This window comes from Canis aureus, chromosome 23, assembly GCF_053574225.1.
Source record: "Canis aureus isolate CA01 chromosome 23, VMU_Caureus_v.1.0, whole genome shotgun sequence".
Classification (NCBI taxonomy): Eukaryota; Metazoa; Chordata; class Mammalia; order Carnivora; family Canidae; genus Canis; species Canis aureus.
Genome location: NC_135633.1, coordinates 50,406,031 through 50,430,289, shown reverse-complemented (window position 1 = coordinate 50,430,289; position 24,259 = coordinate 50,406,031). Strand labels below are relative to the sequence as shown.

At 34.4% G+C, this 24,259-nt stretch overlaps 1 protein-coding gene across 4 annotated transcripts in view; it reads right to left on the bottom strand.

The window, feature by feature from the left end:
* CNTN5 (contactin 5) overlaps positions 1-24,259 on the bottom strand; it is a 1,290,695-nt gene that overhangs the window by 106,066 nt on the left and 1,160,370 nt on the right. For all 4 annotated transcript variants that reach the window (XM_077867587.1, XM_077867588.1, XM_077867590.1 and 1 more), the window contains one exon: positions 10,099-10,219. In XM_077867587.1, coding sequence (XP_077723713.1) covers positions 10,099-10,219 — 121 coding nt within the window. The remainder of the gene's footprint in view (positions 1-10,098; positions 10,220-24,259) is intronic.

Here is a 24,259-nt window from a genome sequence, read left to right as displayed (position 1 = left end):
CATTGTAAACAACTTAAGTCATTTTAAAATCAGGCTATTGAGATTCAACTAGCATTTACTGAGTATCAACTATAAACTAGGTCTAGTGCTAAGTGTTCAGGTTGCCCAAAGATATTGCTTTTCTCAATGAAATGCAAGGACAACAGACGTTTCTTTACTACTTTTTATACACCTTAATTTTATGTAATTTTGTGTTCTCACTGCAATAAATAACCTTGCAGCTGTCACTTTTATATCTCAGCTTTTCAACGCCTGCCCACTTTAAATCTTGTAGAGGTTATTTTCTATTTTAATGAACCTTTTTATAAATCTGTGAGTTATCTTTTTCCTTCCCCCTCTCAGTTTTTAGGTACCTCAGCAAATGATCCAGAAGTTTCTGAAGGTAAAATCTACTGATATACTGAGTCAGCATAAAGTAGAGACCCATGTGCTCATGACTGCCAATCTTTACATATAATGTGCCAAATTGATATTTCTCATACATACTAAGCAATAAAGTTAGACACACTCTAGTTTTGAAAAATGAAAAAAAAAAAAGCAGGAGAAACATTTTTAAGAAAGATTCTTACCAAGAGTGATTCACTGATTTTTTTTCCTTGGCATTAGCAGACATCATTTGCTGTTTAGTTTCTTCCCTACCTGCTCTTTCACCTCGGTTGCTCTAAACCATTAGAGAACTAACTGCCTTTGTAATTCCAAATCAAGGAGTACTTAGTGAAATGGAGACATTACCTTTGCCAGGTGTTTAGGAGGACAAAATCTAATCTTCAGTAAAAGTCAGCACAGAAGTTTATTTCAATCAGTGCTAGTCCTCTCTCTGTTCAATATTCATGGATTTTGTGTTGTTCAATGAAGAATCATTCAGAGATCAGGCTACATGTTGTATGATGTTAGACAAAATCAAGAGAATAATTAAGAATTGAGTATTTTGGAACATAGGTTGAAATAAAACAAGATTTTAGGATACAGACTAAAGTAAACTTACCAATCTTCCATTGTTTTGAAGGTGTGACCAGTCATTGGGTTGACATTCCACAGATCTTTTGCTGGAACTTGGGTTCTTGGTAACCACATATGGGTTGTAAATGAAGGGCCATATAACATCTCTATGCCCTGTGAAACTGTGTTCTTGGCTTTATGTGAAAACAAATTACTACCCAATACTGGAAAGACATGCTAAAAATAATCTAGATAGCAGTCACAGAAAACAAATGCATTCAGGAAATTTTAAAGGCTGCATCTTAGAATTGCTGGTTGCTTTAGGCTGTATCTTTAAAAACTCTGAAAAGTGACTGAGTAAATTTTTCCAAATAATTCAAACAACTGAACACAAGTAAAATGTACTTCCAATATTTCACCCAAGTAATATTGATGAGTTTCAGGACAACCTTTTGAACACCAAACACCATTTTTTATTTTGTGTTGTTTGTTTTCATGACTTTTGGCAAAATGTACCCATGAGTAGGAAAGAAACAATGAAAGTTGAAGGTTTGAAAGACCTGCAGCAACAATCAAAATGAAGGTCAGGTGCTTTTTAAAGTAGTTGGGAGTTCTTCCCTCATAATTGTGGCAATCATAAAAAAAAATTTAAAATTAGAGAATGAGAAGAAATCATGCAGAAATAAGTCTTTTTTAAATTATTATTATTGCTTAGTATTCCTGGTGATATTTTGTCCAGAAGTGATTCTTTTCAATCAAAACCAAGAGTGTCTAGATAAAAAGTCCCATGAGATGTCCTGATAAAATAGTCATTAGAATTTGATATCTTATATGATTGGCAAGACATGAGAGTAGAGGATGTTCAGACTTCTCAGCAAGCTTAGCGATCATTTAGACCAAAATATAAGACAAAACGTGGTGATCAGTAATGTTGAGCATCCTGGTCATGTGGTCAAAGATTAGAAACTTTAGAGGATAAAAGCCTACCCTTAGAGGCAGGTAAGAGTGAAAAAAGTGCTTATTTGCAAGATGATGTAGCTTGTCCTCTGTTTTCTTTCTTGCCTTAGCAAATGACTTTAATCCAGTTCATGTATAAAAATTCTCTGACTCCTACACAGAACTCATCACTCCATCCCTTCTTATAGGACTCTTTTCTTTCCTCTCTTTCCTTATTCCTTTCTTCCTCCCTTTTCCCCTCTTTTCTACCTCCCTGTTTTGACCTTTCCTTCTCTTTCTACCTTCCTTCCACAAATATAAATATTTATCAGGAACTATAATGTGTCAGGAACTAAAGAGGTCCAGGGGATATAATAATGAATAAAATTAAAACAATCTGGCAATTGATTGAAGGCAGTATAGTAATTTAAAATGCTCACTTTGAAATTAGTCTGCCTAGACTCTACTCACTATTCCACTTATTAGGGTGACATTCAACAAGATCTAAGCCTCCCTAGGCCTTAGTTTACTTATTTCAGAATTGGAACTAAAAAATATTCCTCTCATTATTTTTATATATTATGCTAAATAGGTAAAGTAAAGTAATAGGTAAATTCATATAAGGCCTTTAGCACAGTGCCTGGCATGTAGGAAAAATGTAATAAATGTTAGTTGCTTTTTATTATTAATGGATCAGAGAGTAAAATGTGTTTCTCAGACATCTGTAACAACACTCTTTATATTATATTGTAAAAAGACATGTTCCTCCACGTCAGGGACACAAGTTGTTCATGGCTAGCTGGTTTTGGGCATAGTGACTGCTACATATTATGTGCTCTCTAAATGTTTGATGAATCAGTGTTGAATGAATGAACGAAAGGTGAGCAAGGTTTAAGTTAAGCAACCTGCCTAAAGTTACAGACCACTAAGAGCTAAGGGGATGTGAAATGGTCTGTCTGACTTCAAAGCCCATGCTTTCCTTTTATACATTATCGCTTGCCTCTCTCCATCTACTATAATTTGGTTATTACACTTATCATACCACCCAATTTTCTCTTGCCAAGGTAATCAACTACTTTCACATTGCCCAATCTAATGGTAGATATTGGCGCTTACTTAATTTGTCACTGTTGCCTACTTTGTCCTCCCTGAAAACTCTTTTCTCTTTGTCCCTTTGACTTGATTTCCTTGGTTTTCTTCCTAATAGCTTGTTGTCTTTCTAATCTCTGTAGATTCCTCTCCTCTTCAACATTAGGGTTTTTTTTTAGATTCTGTCGAGTGATTTTCTCTTCTCTTTCTGTACATGCTATTTCTGTACTTTCACTTCCATTTGATTGTACTCAAATCTACATCTCAACTTCAGGGTTTCTCTCCTAGTTCCACAGCCACAAATCTATTTGCTTACCGAGTATTTCCCTTTGGATAGCCTTTTCTTAAATGCTGTTCTTTTATTACCAATCCACTTCTCTCCTTACCTTCCAGACTACAGGAAAAGCATGATCATCCATTAAGGTGGCCACATAAGTTATCTAAACCAGGATAATTTTGAGAGTTAAGGGGTTTCATTAATAACTACTCTGCCACTCCTAGTTTAACTTGGAACTATCTTGGTCTAACCAGAATATATGGTCTCGTTGATTGACCTCTCAATGAAGCATCACAACTGGCATTCATTCTTGGCTTTTCTTTCACATTTTTCATAGACAGTGAGCTACCTCTATAGATTCTGTCTCCTTCCTATTTTTTGGATATGTACACTCTTTAAATCTCCATTGTCATTGCCTTTTTACAGACCTTTCTTATTACTTGTAAAGATTACTGCTACAGCTTCCTAGTTGGTCTATTAGCAACCATTGGTCTCATTCTCCTCTAAAATACTCTCTGCAGTTCTCAGAATGAATTTCTGCAAGTGTATATCTACTCATGGCCCCTTCCTGCTTTGGTCCTTTGATAGTTCTTCATAACTTTCAGCATAAATGTTAAGCTCTCTTCCATGGCACTAGAAGGTACTTATACCCAATCCCACGTAACCACTTATCCCTCTTACATACTAGAACTGTCCTGGCATTTAGTAGGCACTCCCTAAACAATGAATAAAATCAGCACTTAAAACATAATCCATACACCAAGAACTTATCTCGACAAGTTTATATAACTGTGAGATGATAGTAAATGTCGTTTTTATATTAAAATGGATATATAAGAAAAATAGCTTAGTCTGTGGGACAAAATACATAGTGAAATGTTATCACCTTACAGTTTGTGACTCAAAAATATGTATGATATAAAATCCAGCTGATTGAGTTTTTCTCAAACTATAAGTGAAGTCAGAGTACTTGTTTCAAAATAGCAAAATGTTCCTATCAAGAAACCTATAAAACTCTAAGTCAATTGACTGAAATTTTCAGTGCCTACAGGAAAACTTGGCTTCTAGCAGTTCTCAGTATTTGTTGAGTGAATAAAATACACAACTTAATCTTCATTCATTGGTTGTCTGTATACAATAACAAGTTATTTGTTCATTTTGTTTTAATCATTTCCATCAATCAAGTCCCTTCAATGAACCAACTAAATGTGGTGCACAGAATCCAAATACATGACTAACCAATAAAAATGTTAATGTCAAACTAGTTAATGTATAAAAAGTCTAAGCTAGGAAAATAAGTCATTAGTATAAGTTATTTAAATAATCTTATCCAAAACTAGTGATAGCAGTGATCTAAAATTTCCAATGATGTAGGGTAGTTCAATAAGACACTGCATGAATAAGATTAGATTTTCTTCAAGAAGAAAGATATTTTATATATCTATTTTAAAGTTTTTTTAATGTTATAAAAGCAAATATATTAACTGCATAACTTCCATTCTCCTCTAAAACATTTACTGTTGCTATTACTTAAGATTTAAATTACCCTGAAAGCATTCATCATTGTCCTGTGATCCCCAAATGTTGGCAAACTCAGCTTTGCTTTTGTGATTACTGGCTCTTTTTCTTTCCACTAGAAACTCTTTTTTTATTTTTATTTTTTTAAATAGAGAATCTTTTGAGTCAAACAAATTACTCCATCACATGAAGGGTTTTGCAATCTCCAAGTACATGGCAAACTCCATCTTCCAAAAGATACTTGTGTTAAATACTTGTACATTTTAAAGCTTGAAACTTTCAGAAGTGGCCAGTGCTAAACTTGGCCAGGCCTAAGATAAGCATTCATATTAGTTAGGAATCTACGTGGTTCACAAAGGTAGTTCTATGAGAGATATAAAGATAGATCACATTAACACATTAATACTGCTTAATTCTCAAATAAGATTCTCAAAATATAAATATGTTCAAGGTTTTCACCTAGCTTGAATTTGCCTTTGTATTGGGAAAGGTATTGTACTGTCATCCTTCCAAAGGCAAAAGGCAGAGGATTCTCGAACTTTCCTCTCTTGCTTGGGAAGATCACTGAAAATTTTATGGTTTGAACAGAATTTATTCAAAGGTTACAAACTGGTTTCTATCAGACAGTAATTGATACCTTTAGGTTATTTTCCACTATTTGAAAACAAAACAAAATAAAACACGCAGCACTTCACAAGTAGCTAAATTGTAAAGCCTCTGCATTTGGATTGATTTAAATCACCTAGTTTGGCTAATGTCAGCTACCACATAATGATAAGAGGTTTTGGTGGGAATTTCATAGAAATATGAATCAATGATTATTTTAATACAATAAAATATTCCCAAATGGAGTAGAATAATTAAAAGATATTTGACATAAAAAACTGATAAAACCTCTAAAGAGGTTCTAATGTGCTAATTTTATAGACAAGAACACAGATTTAGACAACTTTGTTATAAAAGAAAAAAAAGATATTTTAGTATCTTTGCTAAAGTCCTTGTATTCTTAGAGAATAATACATAATTTAGTAGCTACAGCAAGCTGGCTTCGTGGCTGTGCTACCTGTGCACTCAGGGTGCCTACCTTAGAAGGTCACCATACTTGGATGAATTTTCTGCTATCATTGTCTTGAAATTCTTTTGAAGTTTTGATCAAGGGTCTCTGCATTTTTAGTTTTCACTGGTTCCCACAAATTATGTCGTCCTGTAGCTATGACCATGTTGTCTCCTAGTATTTCATTATTTCCCCTAAAAGACTGAACGTTATCCAGGGAGCTTTACTTTTTTAGTGTTTCTCATGCCATTCCCAAAGATGCCTCTCATACTAGTGGACTAGTGGCCATAGAGCCAAACAGAGGGCTGAGACTTTGGTGCCTTCATCTTCCTATGCATGTACCTGCTCGGCGCTTGATACAGAGCAGGTGCTGAATGAGTGGGTGAGTAAACGAATACCAAATTATCAATATATACCTGTTGACTTATTTAATTGACAAAACAGTCAAACTTTATATAGTTTTAGATTTCAGTGAAAATTGGCTAGGTGTTTTGGGAGAGATAAAGAGAAAATACTCAAGGAAAAATATTTTCTTGAAAAGAATAGATGGAATTGAATTGATGGAAAATTAAAAGCAAATACAATTGAAAGACAGGTTGAACCCCAAATTAAATAAGAAGAGATGAGTGGTTAAAAATAGTGAGATATCTCTCAACAAGTTATATCCTAAAGTTGAGTCTTTCTTCTTTAATTCAACTTAATGCACATCAGATTCATCCTGTAAGTTGTAACCCAGGAAATGAAAATTGTTGTCTAAATTTTGAGAAAGGGACACATACATATAGGGTATGCATTCAGGAGAAGCAAAAGGATTATTAATTATTCTTTGACTATTCCAAGAGTTCTTGACCTACTGTTTTGTATTAATAAGCAGTAATGTGAATATAAAATTTGCACAAAGTGAATTTTTAAACTCTTTCTTCTGCCTCTGTGTGGAATAAACAGAACTCAATATCTGGTTCCCAGTTCCCACAGCTCAGCTAAACATATTTTTTTTATTCTTTAAACCATAACAGTTTCATACTCTTATATGGGCTTGGGGAAACATATTTTTAACACTCATCTTTGTAAAATAAAACAACAAAAAATTCACTCTCTTTTCTCTGAAGTCTTTAATATTGTGTTTGGTCATCTCTCATATTGCTTGGGAGCACCAGTTCTTTACAAATCATGTATCCTTATGTATTATCTCTTTTTTTTTCTTATGTATTATCTCTTAATGTTCAATCTCCTTTGCCCTGGATAATATAATACAGTTCTATCTTTCTGTAAAGAAGTTCTCCATAGCATTGTCTAGCTTTACTTTCTATTTTGTTGCTATATCACACCTGAATAAGTGACCTAAGTTATGCACAGATGTCCAAGGGTGGCTTTAACTTCCTTTTGTATTTAATAAAAATAATTTAACATATTCATTACTTCTATTGTGGCTCTCCAAATTATTTGTGGAGCTACAATAAGGCTAGTTCACTGAATATTAAGTATGCAAGAGCAAGTGATTTTATGCTTCAGATGATTATTTATGGGAAAATTCAATTTTTGGAGATAAAAATAGTGGAAAAGAGGTTAATTTACAAGCAAAATGAAGCAACAGTGGAAATAAGCATTTGGGGGAATATAGCTTTAAAATAGTGAATGAGAAGAGAAGCAGGAGGTATTACTAGTCAGAAACTCAGATTATAAGCAGGCAATGTCTTAGTTTTAGGGCTATACTCTGAGCTCCAATTTAATGTACTTATGAGGTCCAGAGTAGAATTTCAGGACTTGGTAAGATGAACAAAAGAATTTCATAGACTATATTTAAGGGAAAGAGATGACAAAAAAGTAGCTTCCATCAATCTTGAGGAATATAGTTTTTTAATTCCCTAGCCCCAATAAAATAGAAGTACAGGGTTATAGAAATTTATCCCTTGCCACCCAAGAATGTTCCCCATGCTCAACATTGAGTAAAATGAACAGTTGAGACAATCCAATGATGGTATTCTATAGGAAGATGTATGATGGAATTGTCTTTGCTGTGCCCATTTTTATGTGACACATACTTGAAAAAAATGCTGTTTAAGAATTCTGTTGCTGGAACTGTAGCCATCATTAGAAGAACTCCATTTAGAATGCTCAGCTTTGGTTCTGTGGCCTGTACTATTTGAATTCCCCAAATTTACGAACCAATGAATGGGAATGGGAGAAATAATGGAAAGGTATGAGTTTTATTTCACAAGCCAAAATGAAAAACAGCAATAGCCAAGCATCCAAGTTCCTTCAATTACCAGGAGCTGATAATTTAACAAAAATAATAAAAAATTTAAAAAGAAGAACCCAAACACCTAGTTAAGTTTTTAAATCTATCTAAGACCAACCAGGCAGAAGAGGCAAACTATTTTTACTAATTTTAGAAAAGTAATGCAAATATATAATAGAACATTGGTGACTTGATCAAACTCACTTTGAATGAAAGCTTGAGCTGAATGTTACATGAATATTCAGACAATAGCAACTGGTTTGAAATTTCTTTTGAGTGTAATTTCAACATTTATGCATTTTATCTTCTCCTAGGCATAAAGCCAAAGGCTAAAAGAGCAGAACATAAAAAAGCTGAACCTGAATTATGTTTTAAACCCTGTTGAGTTTAATTTTACTTACGGAGCAGACTGTTCATTTAAATTTGCCCCTCACAACCCTGTAAAAATACCTAATTTCTTGTTATCAGTCGCTAAATTGTGTTATTCATTTATAAATCTCCAATTTTAGGAGCATCATTCTAAATAACTAGGCAAGTGCTACACAATAAATACAAATAATCTAAAACAGACCACAGAGAGAAGAAAGCTATTTTCCATAAATTTGACTGCAGTATAGGGCTTGTAATTCCATGAGCCTTGAACTTCAAAAGGCATAAAAGAAAAATTTTTAGCTAAATGGAATATCATGAGAGGATGAGAACTTTAATATATTGATGTTTTATAAAAAGGTAATGCAGATACACATTCTTGATATGAATTTGGAGAAAGGTTCAAATCATCTTTTGAACAGAAATGCATATGCACTCAAAAATGAAAAAATGCCACTCAGATACATATTTTTTCAAAATAATATTTTACTTCAATTAATGATGGATGCACTACCAAAAATCAACAAACTTTTGATAATACATACAACTAAGACAAAGAGATGATGAAGCTTACTATATGCCTTATGTTTCCTACTCAAGGTTTTTATATAATATCATATATGAATTCTTAAAAAATATGATTGGAAAACACTCCAAGTAGATAAAAGACAAGTTAATTTAAAATATAACTTTTTGCTATGGATTGTGCATTTTATTTGCAGAGATCATGCAAAGGGTCTTAGCATGCAATACTCACATCACTCAAAATGTAATTTTTTAAAATAAAAAAAAGGAGAGGTACTAGGTGAGATTCTGGTAATGTTCTAGTTCTTTCTTTGAACTTAGTTTCATGGTGTACTCACATTTGGTTTTTCATTGAGTCATACACCTGTACACAATAATTTGTGGAATTTTCTGTAGGTATATTATATCTCAAGCGAAAAGAAAAGAAGGAAGAAAAAAGAGAAAGGGAGGTAGGAAGTGAGAGAGGAAGGAAGGGAGGAAGGAATGAAGGAAGGAAAAAAAAGAAAAGAGAGAGAAAATATGCATGCTAGGAGCTTCATATCCCATACTGAGGAATACTGTGCTAAAAGAAATTGGTGCTGCAGTCATTGACTTTAGATATAACTTTATAGGATTGCAGATTTTGGCAGCCTGGTTCATAGTAGAAACCACTTAACTGTCATTTCTACACAGACTGACATTTTCAGACTTAAAAAAATCCTTGTAACTGAACAATTGTAAGTGCCACCATATTAGGCATGCAGTCTTCCTATTTTGGGAAACAGAATTTAGAAGTCAGTGGAGGAAAAAAATGCCTAAGGGTTTCATTGGCTTTGTATTCAAAAACACATCTACACACAAACAAATTTTATTTCTGTAGTCCAAATATCTGTGACTCAACTGTTTACAGTTTCTGTCTGGCATCGGGTTGGTGAGACACTGAGTGACCACTTAACTGCTAAAGGTGTTTTAGATCGTGAACTTGGATCTACAGGTTTTGTCTGTTACTAAGAAGCAGTTTTCCAAGGCAAAAGGTTAAGCAAAAATGACATATATTGTAAAATTGAAAGTAAAATGCACAGCAGTAATGTGCTCAAAGTCCATGCATTTGAATTCCTGTGTATGATAATCCATGGTGATCATGTCTTGAGACTGCACTGTGAGCATACTCACCCCTAACAAGAAGCTCTGCCTCATCTGACACACTGTCTGCTGTGGTCTGTACCCTGCAGCCATATCTCCCAGCATGCATCAGAAGGATGTTCCTGATCATTAAATCTGCAGAGGATGCTTGCTGAAAGAGGGATGAAGTGCCAGTTTAAAATGTTGCAAATCTGCCTAGTTCAAGGTGCTCTAAGGGGAATTTAGCACGTTAGGTCAAAGGGCCCATTTTTTTCCTTACAATTATATGACAACAATACAGAAATTAAACATGCCCTATTTTAAGGAACACATAGAAATTATGGAATAAAGAGTTTGAACATTTAATATTTCATTTAATGATTTAGCAGCTACAATATTTAAGAAATATTTAAATGTGCACAAACTTTCATATATTTAAAAGTATAGGACAAATAATCAGTGAGGCAAAATTATTGCTTTGACATTCAAAGACAGGCCTGTTTTGTGGCAAGACGATAGTGTTGAAAGGTTTAGCAACTTGTGGAAACTATGAGAAGATAGCAGTCAAAAGATGATCTTGTGCAATTTCATTGAATGATTGCAACAGAACGAGAGTCCTTAGGTAAAAGATTGCTGGTCCCAAAGCCATGTGTCTTTACTTAACAAGGATATATTCTTCCTGTAACCACCACCATCAGAGAATAGGGTCAGCCTGAATTTCTGTTAATCACTGTAGTCATGAAACACAAAGGAGGTCCCAAACACTTGGTTCTTGGTGGGAGCGAGATGATTAGAACACATTCAAAGAACTGCAGTTAAGGAGTATGAGGAGGAATATCTTGTAGACATGCCAGTTCATGGGATTAGTGATGAGCCTACACGTTAGAGTGACAGGTACAGACTTTTCATCACTTAATTCTGGCTTTCATTTACTCTAGCAGGAAAGACAGATTTCTTTTTTTGCAAACTTCAAAAGATCTGGAATTCACAACTCATAAGGTATTTTTCTTATAACAGCATGGCAAAACTCCAATACTTGCTTCAATTTTCATGTTGCAATAAAAAACACTTGGTTAGAATGAGCGTAGATGCACATAGCTTGAAATGACATTTTCAAAGCACTCAACATTCTCTTTAACAGTAGTTGAGCATATGAAAGAATGTCTAAGGCAAGCCAAAGAGGAGCACTTCAGATTATTTTTTGATGGACTAGGTAAGTCACCTTAACAAAGTGATGTATTTGTCCTTAGAGGGCAGTTTCCCAATAATTATTTGAGTTTAGCTGCTTGCCTTTATTTTGATACAGACCAATGGGCTACATAAAAACCATAAAAGTGGGAAGAATTTCTAGAAATTCCTTTGATTTTTTTTTCTCTTTCCTTAGCATTCATTGAAAGTGTGTGAAGTTATTGGAAGTTTTTACCTCTCATATTATACGTGTTTAAATTAAATGCTTAACTGTACACTATGTTTTAAACAATTTCTTTCTGGTATTTCATTTCTGTTTTTTTTTTCCCTTTCTATTAGTCTTATGATAGGAACTTCTAAGAGTACTGAAGTACTCTCTCAAAATAATTGTTAAGACATAGTCTGGTTTAGTGATTTACAAGGAAATGCTTCATGGTGAGAATGCATTAAAGTGTCATAACAATTATTCCAAAGAGTGTGATATTTGTCCAGAGAATGGCTTATGCTGCTAATTTTCTTAGGATAAATTGGTTCTCTTAAATTTCGTTTTCTCTTCTATACTGGACTTTTTACTTTTGTCAAATCTGAAAAGGAACTTTGTATTTTAAAACTCTTTGATTTAATATGGGTAAACAAAAGCAAATTGTAAACATTATAAGGCATAATTCATTCTCAAATCAATGTAATTTAATACATATAAATAATATGATATTTGTATCACTTTAAATAAAGTGATATTTTTATCACTTTATGTAGTATGGGTCCATCTTAGGTGTGAAAATTTCTTTTCCCCCTTGGATTTCAAAGAAGCTCTCTGAATAGGGTACTTAAATTAATCAGGAATCAACATGCACACCATGAACCTGGAATGAGACCTATGTCTAATGGAAAAGCTAAGGAAAAGTCCAGAAAATCAAGAATAAATATTTATTATTTCCAGCAATAATGCTTCTGAAAGACCGTGCTTGGTATTTTCTGTTTTGTTTTTTTTTATTTGCTTATTTTTTAATATCACAGACTTGTGGTAGCTTAATAGCAGAAAAAGTAATAAGAAGTCTTTTTTAGGCTCATATTTTTGAAAAATTATTTTATAAAATCACATCTTGTGGTTAAATAATTGATTGTCTAATCTTCCAGAACTTTTTCTTCCCAAATTATTGATTTCTTTTTGTCCCGGATAAAAGTCCTCAAACCTTTGTCTTTTCTGTTGAATTATAGTAAAAGAAAAGCTTAATGGGATCATGATGAGGCTTCACTGAAAATCACATAAAGGTTCAAAGGATTCGGGGGGGGGGAGGTATAGATTATCTTTCCTATGCTGTCCTTTACTCGGTGCCTGCAATTAATAATGTGCAATGCTTTATTAACTGGCTGAAGCTCCATCACCAACTATCAGGAATCAAAAGTCTATAGCCTATTGTATTTCTGTCAATGTCAAGACTATCTGAGGAGTTAAAATAGTCTCGTTTTGGGCTCATCCCTTCTTTTTTGGATTATACCTGTGTTATATTTTTACAATTCTAAACTGGAGAGATTAAAGTAAAATGAACAGATTATGAACACTAAACCTAAATTACCCTTTCTTAGATTTACTGATCTTTTAAGAGAAGTAATGAGAAGAATTCATGTGAGAACCCATTATACTTAATCTCACTCAGTCCACACTATGCAGTTCCTGAGAGAGAACGAGAACGTCCACAATTTAGTACACTTTTAATGAAATGATTACTTACGGCAGATGCTTGCTTTCTTAAGCTTAAACCTCATATTCACATTTTCTCTCTTAGGAGTTACTCTTTCTTTTCTTGTTTTGTTTGACACTTGCTTTATATCCTGTCTTTATGAATAAATTTTGCTATATTTTATTTCACATGAACTTCCCCACAACCAGTATTTAACATAATGCTCCCAGCATTGTGCACCTAGCATTGCACATGCCACATGGTAGGAGCTCAATAAATATTTGTTGAGAGGTTGAATATATGAAGGCTCTCTAAGAAAGGCTGTTATGCTTGTGGTGAGCATAGCATAAAGCATAGACTGGCAGAATGACTATATGGTATACCTAAATCTAATGTAATATTGTTTGTCAGCTACACTTCAATTAAAAAAAGGATCAAGAAAGGTACTGTATGTTTACTCTCTGTGAGAGCAGCAACATGACTAAATCATTTACATTTCTGGATCACATAGTCTTACTAGAGCAGTTGCCAGATTATCACTATTTTTATTTATGGCTTTGAAATAATACAGGAACCATCATCCTTCCACTCAAGTCCAAGTCTTTATTTTGCTTTCACTTTGACTAAATATCCTGCTGATCCAACATAGGACTTCTAGTTAAGACTTCCTAAAAATGGAAACACATATAATTTTGCTCTTCAAAGTGTCTGCTGGCTCCTATTACCTTGAGGTTAGAGTCCAATCTCATCACTTCCGCACAAAAGGCTCTTTACTTAGAACATGATGCTACCTCCTACGACAGAATCCTGTGCTAGTACAGTCTTATCTCACATTTCCCATCCAAGGGAAAACTTCTCCTAATTCTGCCTATTGTTCTGTTGCAAATACTCTTTCTCCTTTCTTTTAGACAGCTCAAATGCCTTCTCCTTGGTAAAGTCTGTTTGGAACTTTTGGGTGAGGTTTCATTACTTCTGCCACTGTTTAGTTATGCTTCAATAGTGTTTTACTCATGTCTCTCAAGTAGCACCCGATATTCTTGGGAGTCACTGCAAGGCCTACTATGGGGTAGTCCCAGAGCTGAGCTAGGTGCTAATTTAGCCAATGATCATTGGATGAGCTGATGAATGCATGAATGACTTCTTCCGTCTTCTCTGTGCATGCATACCTCCCCCTCCCCACCACCTTTTTTTTTTTTCTTTCAAAGAAGTTAGGATGGGAAATAAGAAAAGACCATAGAAAAGACAGTGGAAAAAAGGTACTTAGAGTATATACAGGTTTTAGAAAGACAGAATTGTATGAATACCAGCTCTACCACTTACTAAATTTTTAACTTGGGAAAATTACTCTATCATGCAGAACTCTCTCACAGTTGTAATGCGATAGTACAAGTAAATCCCATAGCAATGTCTGGCTATAGTAAGTGTTTGATAAATGTTATCTGTTAAAGCACACTATAATTGCACTCTTAGCCAAGACAAATCTTTCTTCAATTGGTATGCACCCCTTCAACAAATATCTATCAGTGTTTTCCATAGATATAGTAAGTTTTCTGATAAATTCTTAACTATATTAAGTATTCCTCTCTTATAGGGAAACTTCTGGACTCAGAATAAGAAGACCTGAATTCTAGCCTTAGTTTTTAGCATATTCCTAGCTCTGAAACTCTGGGAAGTTCACTTTATTGGGATAATGACAACTGCATTGTCTCTTTCATGAGGGAAATCAAGTGAAACAAAGTACATACACGAACTATTTGGGAAATACTACAAAATCTAAAAAATTCTTTAAGCAATTTTTTCATCAGGTTTTAGCAGAGTGTTGTGCACATACTAAGCACTCTGAGAATGTTTGGAGAATGAATTATCTAAATAATAAGATAAATTAAATTGAGTATTTTTGTAAATAAGACTCATGCTGAATGTCTCAGTCAGAGCCTGCAGGGGATGGCAGTTTCTGTGCCCTCATTTAGGTTTTATTCAGCTTTCTCAAGAGGCTCATATAAGGCATTTCCAGTGTCCCTGGGTCCTGACACACATACAAACCATTCTTCTATACAAAGCAAAAGTAACATAGCATATAAATTCTGTGAGATGTGATTTTAAAAATATTTTTAACATAAAAACCCTGGGTATCAGCTATGAGACATGGATTATTAGATATGATTAATGTTATTGACATAAACTCTTGAATACTTAAAAGATTTCCCTGGTACAGTATTTATTTTTCCCATAGGATGATTTGTTTAAAGTATCCTACCATAATAAGGAAATTGTATACATAACATTATTTTTCTTTTTATAACTATTTGTTCCCTTAAACCTTTATATAATACAATTTGCATTCATGATGACATGGGTTTTAAAATATTTTAATTTTTTAAGTTTTTAATTTTTTATTGATGTTCGGTTTGCCAACATATAGTGTAACACCCAGCGATCATCCCATCAAGTTTAAAATATTTTTAAAGAAAGATGATATTGGGATCCCTGGGTGGCGCAGCAGTTTGGCGCCTGCCTTTGGCCCAGGGCGCGATCCTGGAGACCCGGGATCGAATCCCACATCAGGCTCCTGGTGCATGGAGCCTGCTTCTCCCTCTGCCTGTGTCTCTGCCTCTTTCTCTCTCTCTGTGACTATCACAAATAAATAAAAAATTAAAAAAAAAGAAAGATATTAACTTGCATGTCTAAGTAATTGGAAATATTCTCTGAAACAGAAACATTAATTGCTGCTACTGTAAAAATACTAGACAAAGTACTATTTGACAAAAACATTTATGTCTATAATGATGAAATAGTAAGTGCATCCAACTGAAGACTAAAAATATGCAAAAATGTCTCTCACATACCATTACCAAGACCTTGGTATTTCAGTTCCAACACATATTCTAATAATATACTTTTAAATGCTAAGGAAAATGCAGAAGCAGCTTTTCTTGGTGACATAGATTAAAGAGGAACGAGTTGATAACTATTTGATGAACTCAAAATAACCAGCTATCCAAGCTGGATCACTTAGTACTATAAGTACAAAGTCATGAATTCATGGGACCAGTCCACTATCTTGGTTAAAATGAAGATTAGATGTTAGGAAGCAGCTCTTAGCAAGAATATACAGGACAAGTTACAATTAAATTTTAGTATAACAATTTAAAAATAAAAATGTTAAATCATATTTATTTCCTCAATGGCAAAATTGGATATACAAAGAATAGTGAATGAATGAGAAAATGCCTTGTGTATCACATTAGTGTTCCTCCTTTCCCAAGTAGACATGTAGGACTAGAGAATGTGACATTTAACATGTTAGTGGATGTCAGACTTTGGTGGTATGCATGTTCCCAGATTCTTAAAAAAAAAGTCTTTTATCTGAGCATATGTGCATTGACTTTCTTTTCCCTAGTGGTGACGTAAATGGGCATTCCTTTATTTAAGATTGACATAAATGACCAAGGAAAAAGGGCTCTGCTATAGACTGTATGTGTACCCCACCCCCCACACACCCAATTCACATATTGAAATCTAATCCCCAATGTGATGGCATTTGGAAGTGAGGTGTTTGTGAAGTATTGTATGAATAGGAATAGTGCCTTTATAAAAGAAACTCCAGAGAGTTCTATTACTTCTTCTATCATGTGAAGACACAGTGAGAAGATGGTCATCTGTCACCAGACACTGAATCCCCTAGTGCCTTGATTTTGGACTTCCTAGCCTCCAGAGCTGTGAGAAATACATTTCTGCTGTGTATAAGCCACCCGCTCTATGGTATTGTGTTATCACAGTCTTGATGGACTAAGACAAGCTCTAAATGCCTTTACTGTCATTTCTATACTAATCTAATGCCTTTGAGTTAAGAGAGGGATGAAACAGACAAGGTCACACAGTTTATCAGTCTATACTTTCTTCAACTTACTCTTAACTACTTCCTAACTGTTGCTAAAGTTTATCTTACACACCTGCTAAGAATATCAGATGTATTCTTTTCTTGTTTATGCAATTATCACTCATTCAAAAGATATTTATTTCTATGGGCTATGCTAAACTTTGGGTCTCTCTCTCTCTCTCATATATATATATATCTTTATGGAAAAAACATAAGAGAGTATGGAGTAGCTTTCCTCATATCTGCAATTAGGCTTGGAATAAACAGAATTAGAGAAATGGGTGTGTCATCTGATAAACACAATACTCAGGACCCAAAGAAAGATATTTTCTCTTTCTGTGTGCTTCATATAGTTGTAACAATCATTATATGAACATTGGCTTCTAAATTTCAATTTCTAATAGTAATTTTCAAATCAGCTTCTTATATCCTCTATGTCTCTCACCCTTTTCCATCTGACATGCCATTGCTAGATTTGTCCTTCTTTAAAACTGATTTTTATTTACAAATGCAAAATCTTCACTGGCTGTCTTTACTTAACTGTCTACAAGTTGGCCCAACTTCTTAATGAGTACTTAAGGCTGGACTCAACCTACCTTGTCTCCCACTATAATGGAAAATGTACTCTTTACACATTTCCTCAAGTAGTCCCTCAGTCTCCAAATTCTGCTTCATATGTTAAGGACTTGTTTAAGTCATCTTTTTTTAGAAAAGTTAATTGACCACTGGGATTGATTACATAATTTGTGGGTCCCTTTCTAAAATAAAAATACAGATCCCCTTGTCCAAAAATTATTCAGAATTTCAAAATGGTACAGTGAAGCAGTACACCAAGCCAGGACAGTTCTCAGTGTGGGGCCCCGTGTGATGAACCCTCCAAGCCACTTTGATATTATCTGTGATCTCCTGGGACATGTGTGTATTCTAGGAAATGGTGCTCTTTGGAATAAATACCAAGGAATTGACATTCATCTCTTTGTAAATTGTAAAATATCTATTTTTGTCTACCTTAATGTCTGTATATTTCTTTTTTAAGTAAACTCTAGGGTACCAGGGTGTCTCACCTGGTTGAGTGTCCAACTGTTGGCTTGGCTTGAGTCATGATCTCAAAGTCGAGAGATTGAGCTCTGCATTGAGTTCCATAATGAGTGTGGAGTCTGCTTGGGATTCTCTCTCTCCTTCTCCCTCCCCACTAATCCTTCCCTCACTCATGCACACTTTCACTTTTAAATAAATAAATAAATAAATAAATAAATAAATAAATAAATAAATAATAAAGGGATGGGTGACTCAGCGGTTGAGCATCTGCCTTCAGCTCAGGGCGTGATCCTGGAGTTCTGGGATCGAGTCCCACATCGGGCTCCCTTCATAGAGCCTGCTTCTCCCTCTGCCATGTCTCTGCCTCTCTCTTTCTGTGTCTGCCATGAATAAATAAGTAAAATCTTTAAAAAAATAGAAATATAAGAGATTACATCTTCTTAATTCTTGTGTTAAAAATACAATTATGTAAAATGATGTTAATAGTCAAGATAGAGAATAAATATTTTTTTTGGAGTAGATTACATCATTGTTTAATAATGGAATAATATTAACTATCTTTCACTAAGCATACGCTTCTGGAATTCCCTCTCATTTATGTTACATACAGATGGTCAGGAAAATTTTTGTTCACTTACACATTAGTATGTGTTTTGTAAACAGCTATTAATGGCATGACAACTAGGAAAGCTCCAGAATAATAAAACTTTATAATAGCTACATATTTTATTTCATGAGAGTCATGGCACAAGTGCCATTATAAAATTATTCATTCATTCACTCGTCATTTGTTAGAGTATCTATTTAGTCTAAACAAGAAATTGTAAATACTTGGCATCTTTAAAGTCATGCCTTCTCCTTTTTACTCATAGTAAATATGCCTGAACTTTGACCCAACCTGTGCGTTTTGCTCAACACAGAGCTTCAGTTGACTCGAAGTCGGTACAAGAGATTAAAGTTGGTACAAGAGATAAAATCTGTCATATCCGAGCTGCACAGGCTACAAGATAAGAGAGAAATTATACCTTTAGTAAAGTCACAATGCAATGTGAGAAGTATACAACTAGCTATAATACAATGTGATATGTTAAAGTAGTAAATAGTATAAAAAATCATTGCAGGGCGTTTGGCATTTGGGTGGTCAGTTGGATGAGTGTCTGACTCTTGATTTTGGCTCAGGTCATGAACTTGGGGTCATGGGATTTAACCCTGCGTCAGGCTAGACATTCAGCATGGAGTCTGCTTCTCCCCCTGCTCTCTCTCTTTCTCTCTCAAGTAAATAAATAAAATCTTTTAAAAAATCATTGCATAAAATATCAATTTTAGCATGGAAAGACAATTAACAAATCATCAGTTAACCAATTCCTACAGCAGTTGAGAAAACAGGGCTAAAAGGTATAGGTGACTTGTTCAAGGGCAAGTTAAATACAGAGATAGAAGAATTGTAGGCATCTGACTCTTATCAAGAGTTCTTTCTATTCTACTATTATGTCTGTAAAACTAATCTTTATTCTGCTTAGATTTGTAGATAGTTTGATTCACCAGTATTAAAGCAAAATTTGGCAAGTGTGTCAAAATAAAATGGTTTCATTGTGTAGTAATAACCATGAAATTATTAGAAATTAGTTTTCTAAGTAAACGACAGAATTATTCTGAGAGCTCATGCTTTTTTTTTTTTAATTTTTTTATTTATTTATGATAGGCACACAGTGAGAGAGACAGGCAGAGCACAGGCAGAGGAAGAAGCAGGCTCCATGCACCGGGAGCCTGACATGGGATTCGATCCCGGGTCTCCAGGATTGCGCCCTGGGCCAAAGGCAGGCGCTAAACCGCTGCGCCACCCAGGGATCCCAGAGCTCATGCTTTTATGAATGCTTTTCATCTGCCATATCTAGACATGAAATACTACATCTCCTTTTGAAATATCAGAAAGGTGATTCTCAAAATATCATAACCTATTAACCTCATTTGTTCATGGCATTATTCACCTTTTCTGTGACTGTTAATCCAGCATCAAGAGAATCTTCTATATGTGACCCACAAATATCTTTTTTTTAAAAAAGCCATTGGCAGTTTATAGTGACACATCTTTAGTTGACACATCTTTAGTTGAAGGAGAATTGACTTCCTAACCTAAGTGCATAATTTAGATGGACCAATACCGTACTGATATATCAATGTTTCTATTATCCTTTTTTTTTCTAGTCTTACAATATTTTCAATTTATCTTTTAAGGTCAACCTTATCTCATTACACCATGATCAGGTTTCCAGAATAAACTGAATTTTATTCCGCTACTGATATCACATTAAGCATAGTCAGTATCTGCATGAAAGTCTAGTCCCATTATGGCTATGGGAAGAGTGATCAAACAGCTGTCTGTGGGATTTCTATGTCTTCCCTAAAATCAGCAAAGCCCAGGCATACAGAATATAGTAGCTCTCATCTCACTCATCCGTTAGTACTAGTATTGATCTGGTATTGCTATAAAGTCCTAATGTGTTGGGAATATGGTAGACCACTATGTGTTTCATTGATTTTCACACACAATTTTAGGAATGAGTCTAGAATGAAGCCACTTTGTTTGCATACCTTTGTTTTAATTGGGTCAGTTATACAATTTATCATCCTGGGTCTCTGAAATGATGGGGGAGGCGAGGGAGTCTAGAAGACTGCTCTCTAGAAGACTAAACCAGAGGGATCTATCTGCTCTAATCTACGGCTTCTGCTTCTCTCTTTTCCCTACCATTGGTTAGTCACCCTTTTGTTTATGATGTTAACTCTTGCTCCTTCTGGGGCATGGATTCTACCCCTGCCTTTTGATCCTCAACCTCTCTCTACAGTAGACTATCTGTCAATAATTAGAATGAAGTTTAATGTTCCATATATGAATTAAACTTAGTAACTTGAGATTCTCTGCACTTCTACACTGCTAGTGTTTATTCTTTCTTATTTTTCACTTTCAGCAAGACATTGTACTAAGAGGTATTTAAAATTTGCCCTGAGTCAATGGTGAGACCTAGTCAATTTTATTATGGCTAATCGTAATACCACTGTGCCAAATCTTCCACAATCTATTTTATACTACATTGGTTTCTATGCTTTATTGTGACACTGCTTGTACATAATGTTGCTCAAAGAGCTTATTAGGCTTAGGACTTAGCCTCTTGTTTGCTGTGATATATTAAAGATGTTCACATAGATTTTTCTACTTGTTCTTTATTTTTTAACAATAAATTTATTTTTTATTCGTGTTCTGTTGAGAGGTAAAGTCGAATTTCCAAGTCTCTGAATCCAGACTGGTCTCAGTGACTTTTTGATTAATAGAATATGACAGAATTGGTGTCTTAGAAATTCTGTGCCTACATCATAAGAAGACTCAATACTTCTTCCTAGGCCCCCTGAAACATTTTTTTCTGGTGGAAGCCAATTGTCATTTAGAAAGTCAAACTCTCCTAAAGCTGTCATTCTATAAAATAAGGCTAAGCTATTTATGTGGAGATACTTCATGAGAAAGAGAGAAGTCCAGAAATTCCAAGTTTTAACATTTCTAGTCCAGCCACCAGACTTGTGAGAAAAAAAAAAATCATCTTGGGCATTCTAGCCCTGGCAGAAGTATGACAAAGAACTGGAAATCCATCCAACAGCCAGAATGGAGGCTTAAAGCACATAGTACTTACTGACCCATGCAGGCCATCTCCAGTCATTTGGCTACCCTAGCTGACGGTTCAGCCATTGTGAGACAGATTCAAGTCATCCCTGGGTTTCAGGACATCCTTGAGGTTATTTGCCTGATATCCTGACCCACAAAATTGTGAGCAATGTAAAATAATTGTTGTTTTATAACACTAAGTTTTGGCATGCCTTATTGTACAGCAATAAATAACCATAAAATAATTTGGTGCCTAGAAGTGGGTGCTGCTATAACTCAAGCCTTAACATATGGTATTGGGTTTGGGGTTGTTTTCAGAGGCTGAAAAGGCCAGGAGGACTGCATTAATAATAGCTAGAGGGATCTTGAAGACTAGTTTTAAAGATTTGAAAAACAGTGAGGAAACTTAATGGATAACTGAAGAAAAGATGGCCCTTCATGCAATATTGGAAAAGTCTGGCAACATTGTTACCTGAGATAATGTGAACAACACATTATTCACAGTGAACAAGCTGAATTTGCTTAAGGAGATATTTTTAGGAAGGAAATTAAAAGTACCAACAGGTTTCTTTTAGCTATATAAGATAAGGTGTGAATACAGGAAAAATGACCTCAAAGAGAGAATCACTCATTTTTGAAGCAGAATATTGAGGGAATCTGAAAGAGCCATGACTCTAGATTCAAAAACAAAACTACTTCTTATCTCCAGTCTCATCAAATGGTAAGGGACTTGCAAAGCAAGAAATGGCCTTGGCAAACATCAATCCAGCCTGTTACCAAATAAAGTATGTCCCAGGGTAAATATCCCAAGTGTGTGGGTATAAGGCCCTTTGTTTATACCAGATTATTTTTTCCACAGTGACCAAATCCTCAGTCCAAGACAGGGAAGAACCCAAAGAAACTTAATGGGGTCTGAGAATGCATTTATGAGATTATAGCTGGAGGCTGGAACAAAAGTATCTGAGTTATGAACTGGCAGAAAAATTAGTGAAACTCTTGCCTGGGTAGTGTGGAAGATACAAAAGTGTTCCTAATGAAATTATGGATCTAATTAAGGAGATTTAGAGGGAAATGAATATTGAAAGTGTTGACTGACTAGCTTCTTTTAGTTATTCTGTGGCAATGTATGAGAGAAGTAACTTGAACTAAAATAAAGACCTTCATTCTCAGGGAGAACTTAGAGGAAATAAGAACTTGCTGGGTTGAAAAATAAACTTATTTCTCATTTCATCTTCTTGAGCTATAAATGGACCGAAAATAAGAAAAGTCCTTTATATCCACTGAGTATATCATTTAAAGGAATTTTTAACTATATTTTGGTCTTGTGAGTAACAATCATAATTGGAATTTATTTTTATAAATAAAGATGATAAATAACGATGATATTCAGTTCACTATCATACCCAGCGTTTATCACAGTGTCTGGTACATCGAAGCCTCTTCACATAAATGGAAAAAATATGGTCTGCTATAGAATCATTGCTACGGAATGTGTTGACAGTTTGAAAGAAAAATGAGCAAGAATAGCAGAGAAACATTTCTACCTAAACTTTTGGCAAAAACATAAATGTTCCAAATGGAATAATTAATTTTATGTAAGAATTTCTTTTAAAAAATTATTTATTTATTCATGGGAGACACAGAGAGTGGCAGAGACATAGGCAGAGGGAGAAGCAGGTTCTCTACTGGGACCCCGACATAAGACTCAATCCTAGGACCTCAACCACTGGGCCGCCCAGGTGCCCCCTATATAAGAATTTCTAAAGATGAATTTGCCATTTAAATATAACTGTTCCAAGTTTTCTTTCAAAATTCAAGTTTTTCAGGTATTCACATTTTATTTGCAATATTAGTAAATATTTTAACATATACAATCTTCGACAAGTATCTGTATTATTTCAACTGTTGGCTTCGTGAACAAATACTATTATTTTCCCATCCTAATTTGATAGTTACTAATGTTTAGGAACAAGTTTCTGAAAAGTACTTCACTGTACAAGAAGGCAATTTGGGTCACAGAATCCATTTAAGCACTGTCTTTCACAGTCATCAAATTTCTTATCAATACAAAAAATACTTAGAATTTAGGGAATTCAAACACATCAATGTCAGAAAAGACTAACTATTCAAACTATTGCTTAGATTGTGAGCTGAAACAGCAAACTTCCAATGAAGATTCAAACAGAAGAATAGTTCATTAAAACAAAAGGTCAAATTGAATAAATGTGTCAATCAAAAGCCAACTATGAAAAGTTCAAGGTCAAGGACTCTCAGTCAAATTCAACTGACATTTTGAAAGCTAGTCAGGACATTTGATCACAGAAAACTCATTAAATAACAAGGCTTTGCAATTTTATGAATGATAATTCACCAATTCTTTAACGTATAAAAAATCAGAGTTTACTCAAAATCTTAGAAATAATCATATTCTACTACGTATCACTCTTCTTTAACTATGTAATACAGCCTCTGATTATTTCAAGGACTATTTACAGGACTCTTCAAAGCTGCACATCTTTGAATTGATGGCAACACCAATAATCATATATGCATATGTATTTTGTCCTAAGATTTCACATTAGTAGGGCTTGACTTTTTCATTACATGTGGAATTCATGTGTGTGTCTGTCTGTTGTGTTTATGCTGGCTATAAAAATAAAGCATGCAGATCTCTTCCCCAGAAAAAAAGGACATTATTCCATTTTCTAAGCTTATTGTTGCTATTAGAGGAAATATTTATTTAGTTTTAAGAGAAACTTTTAGTATTTATCA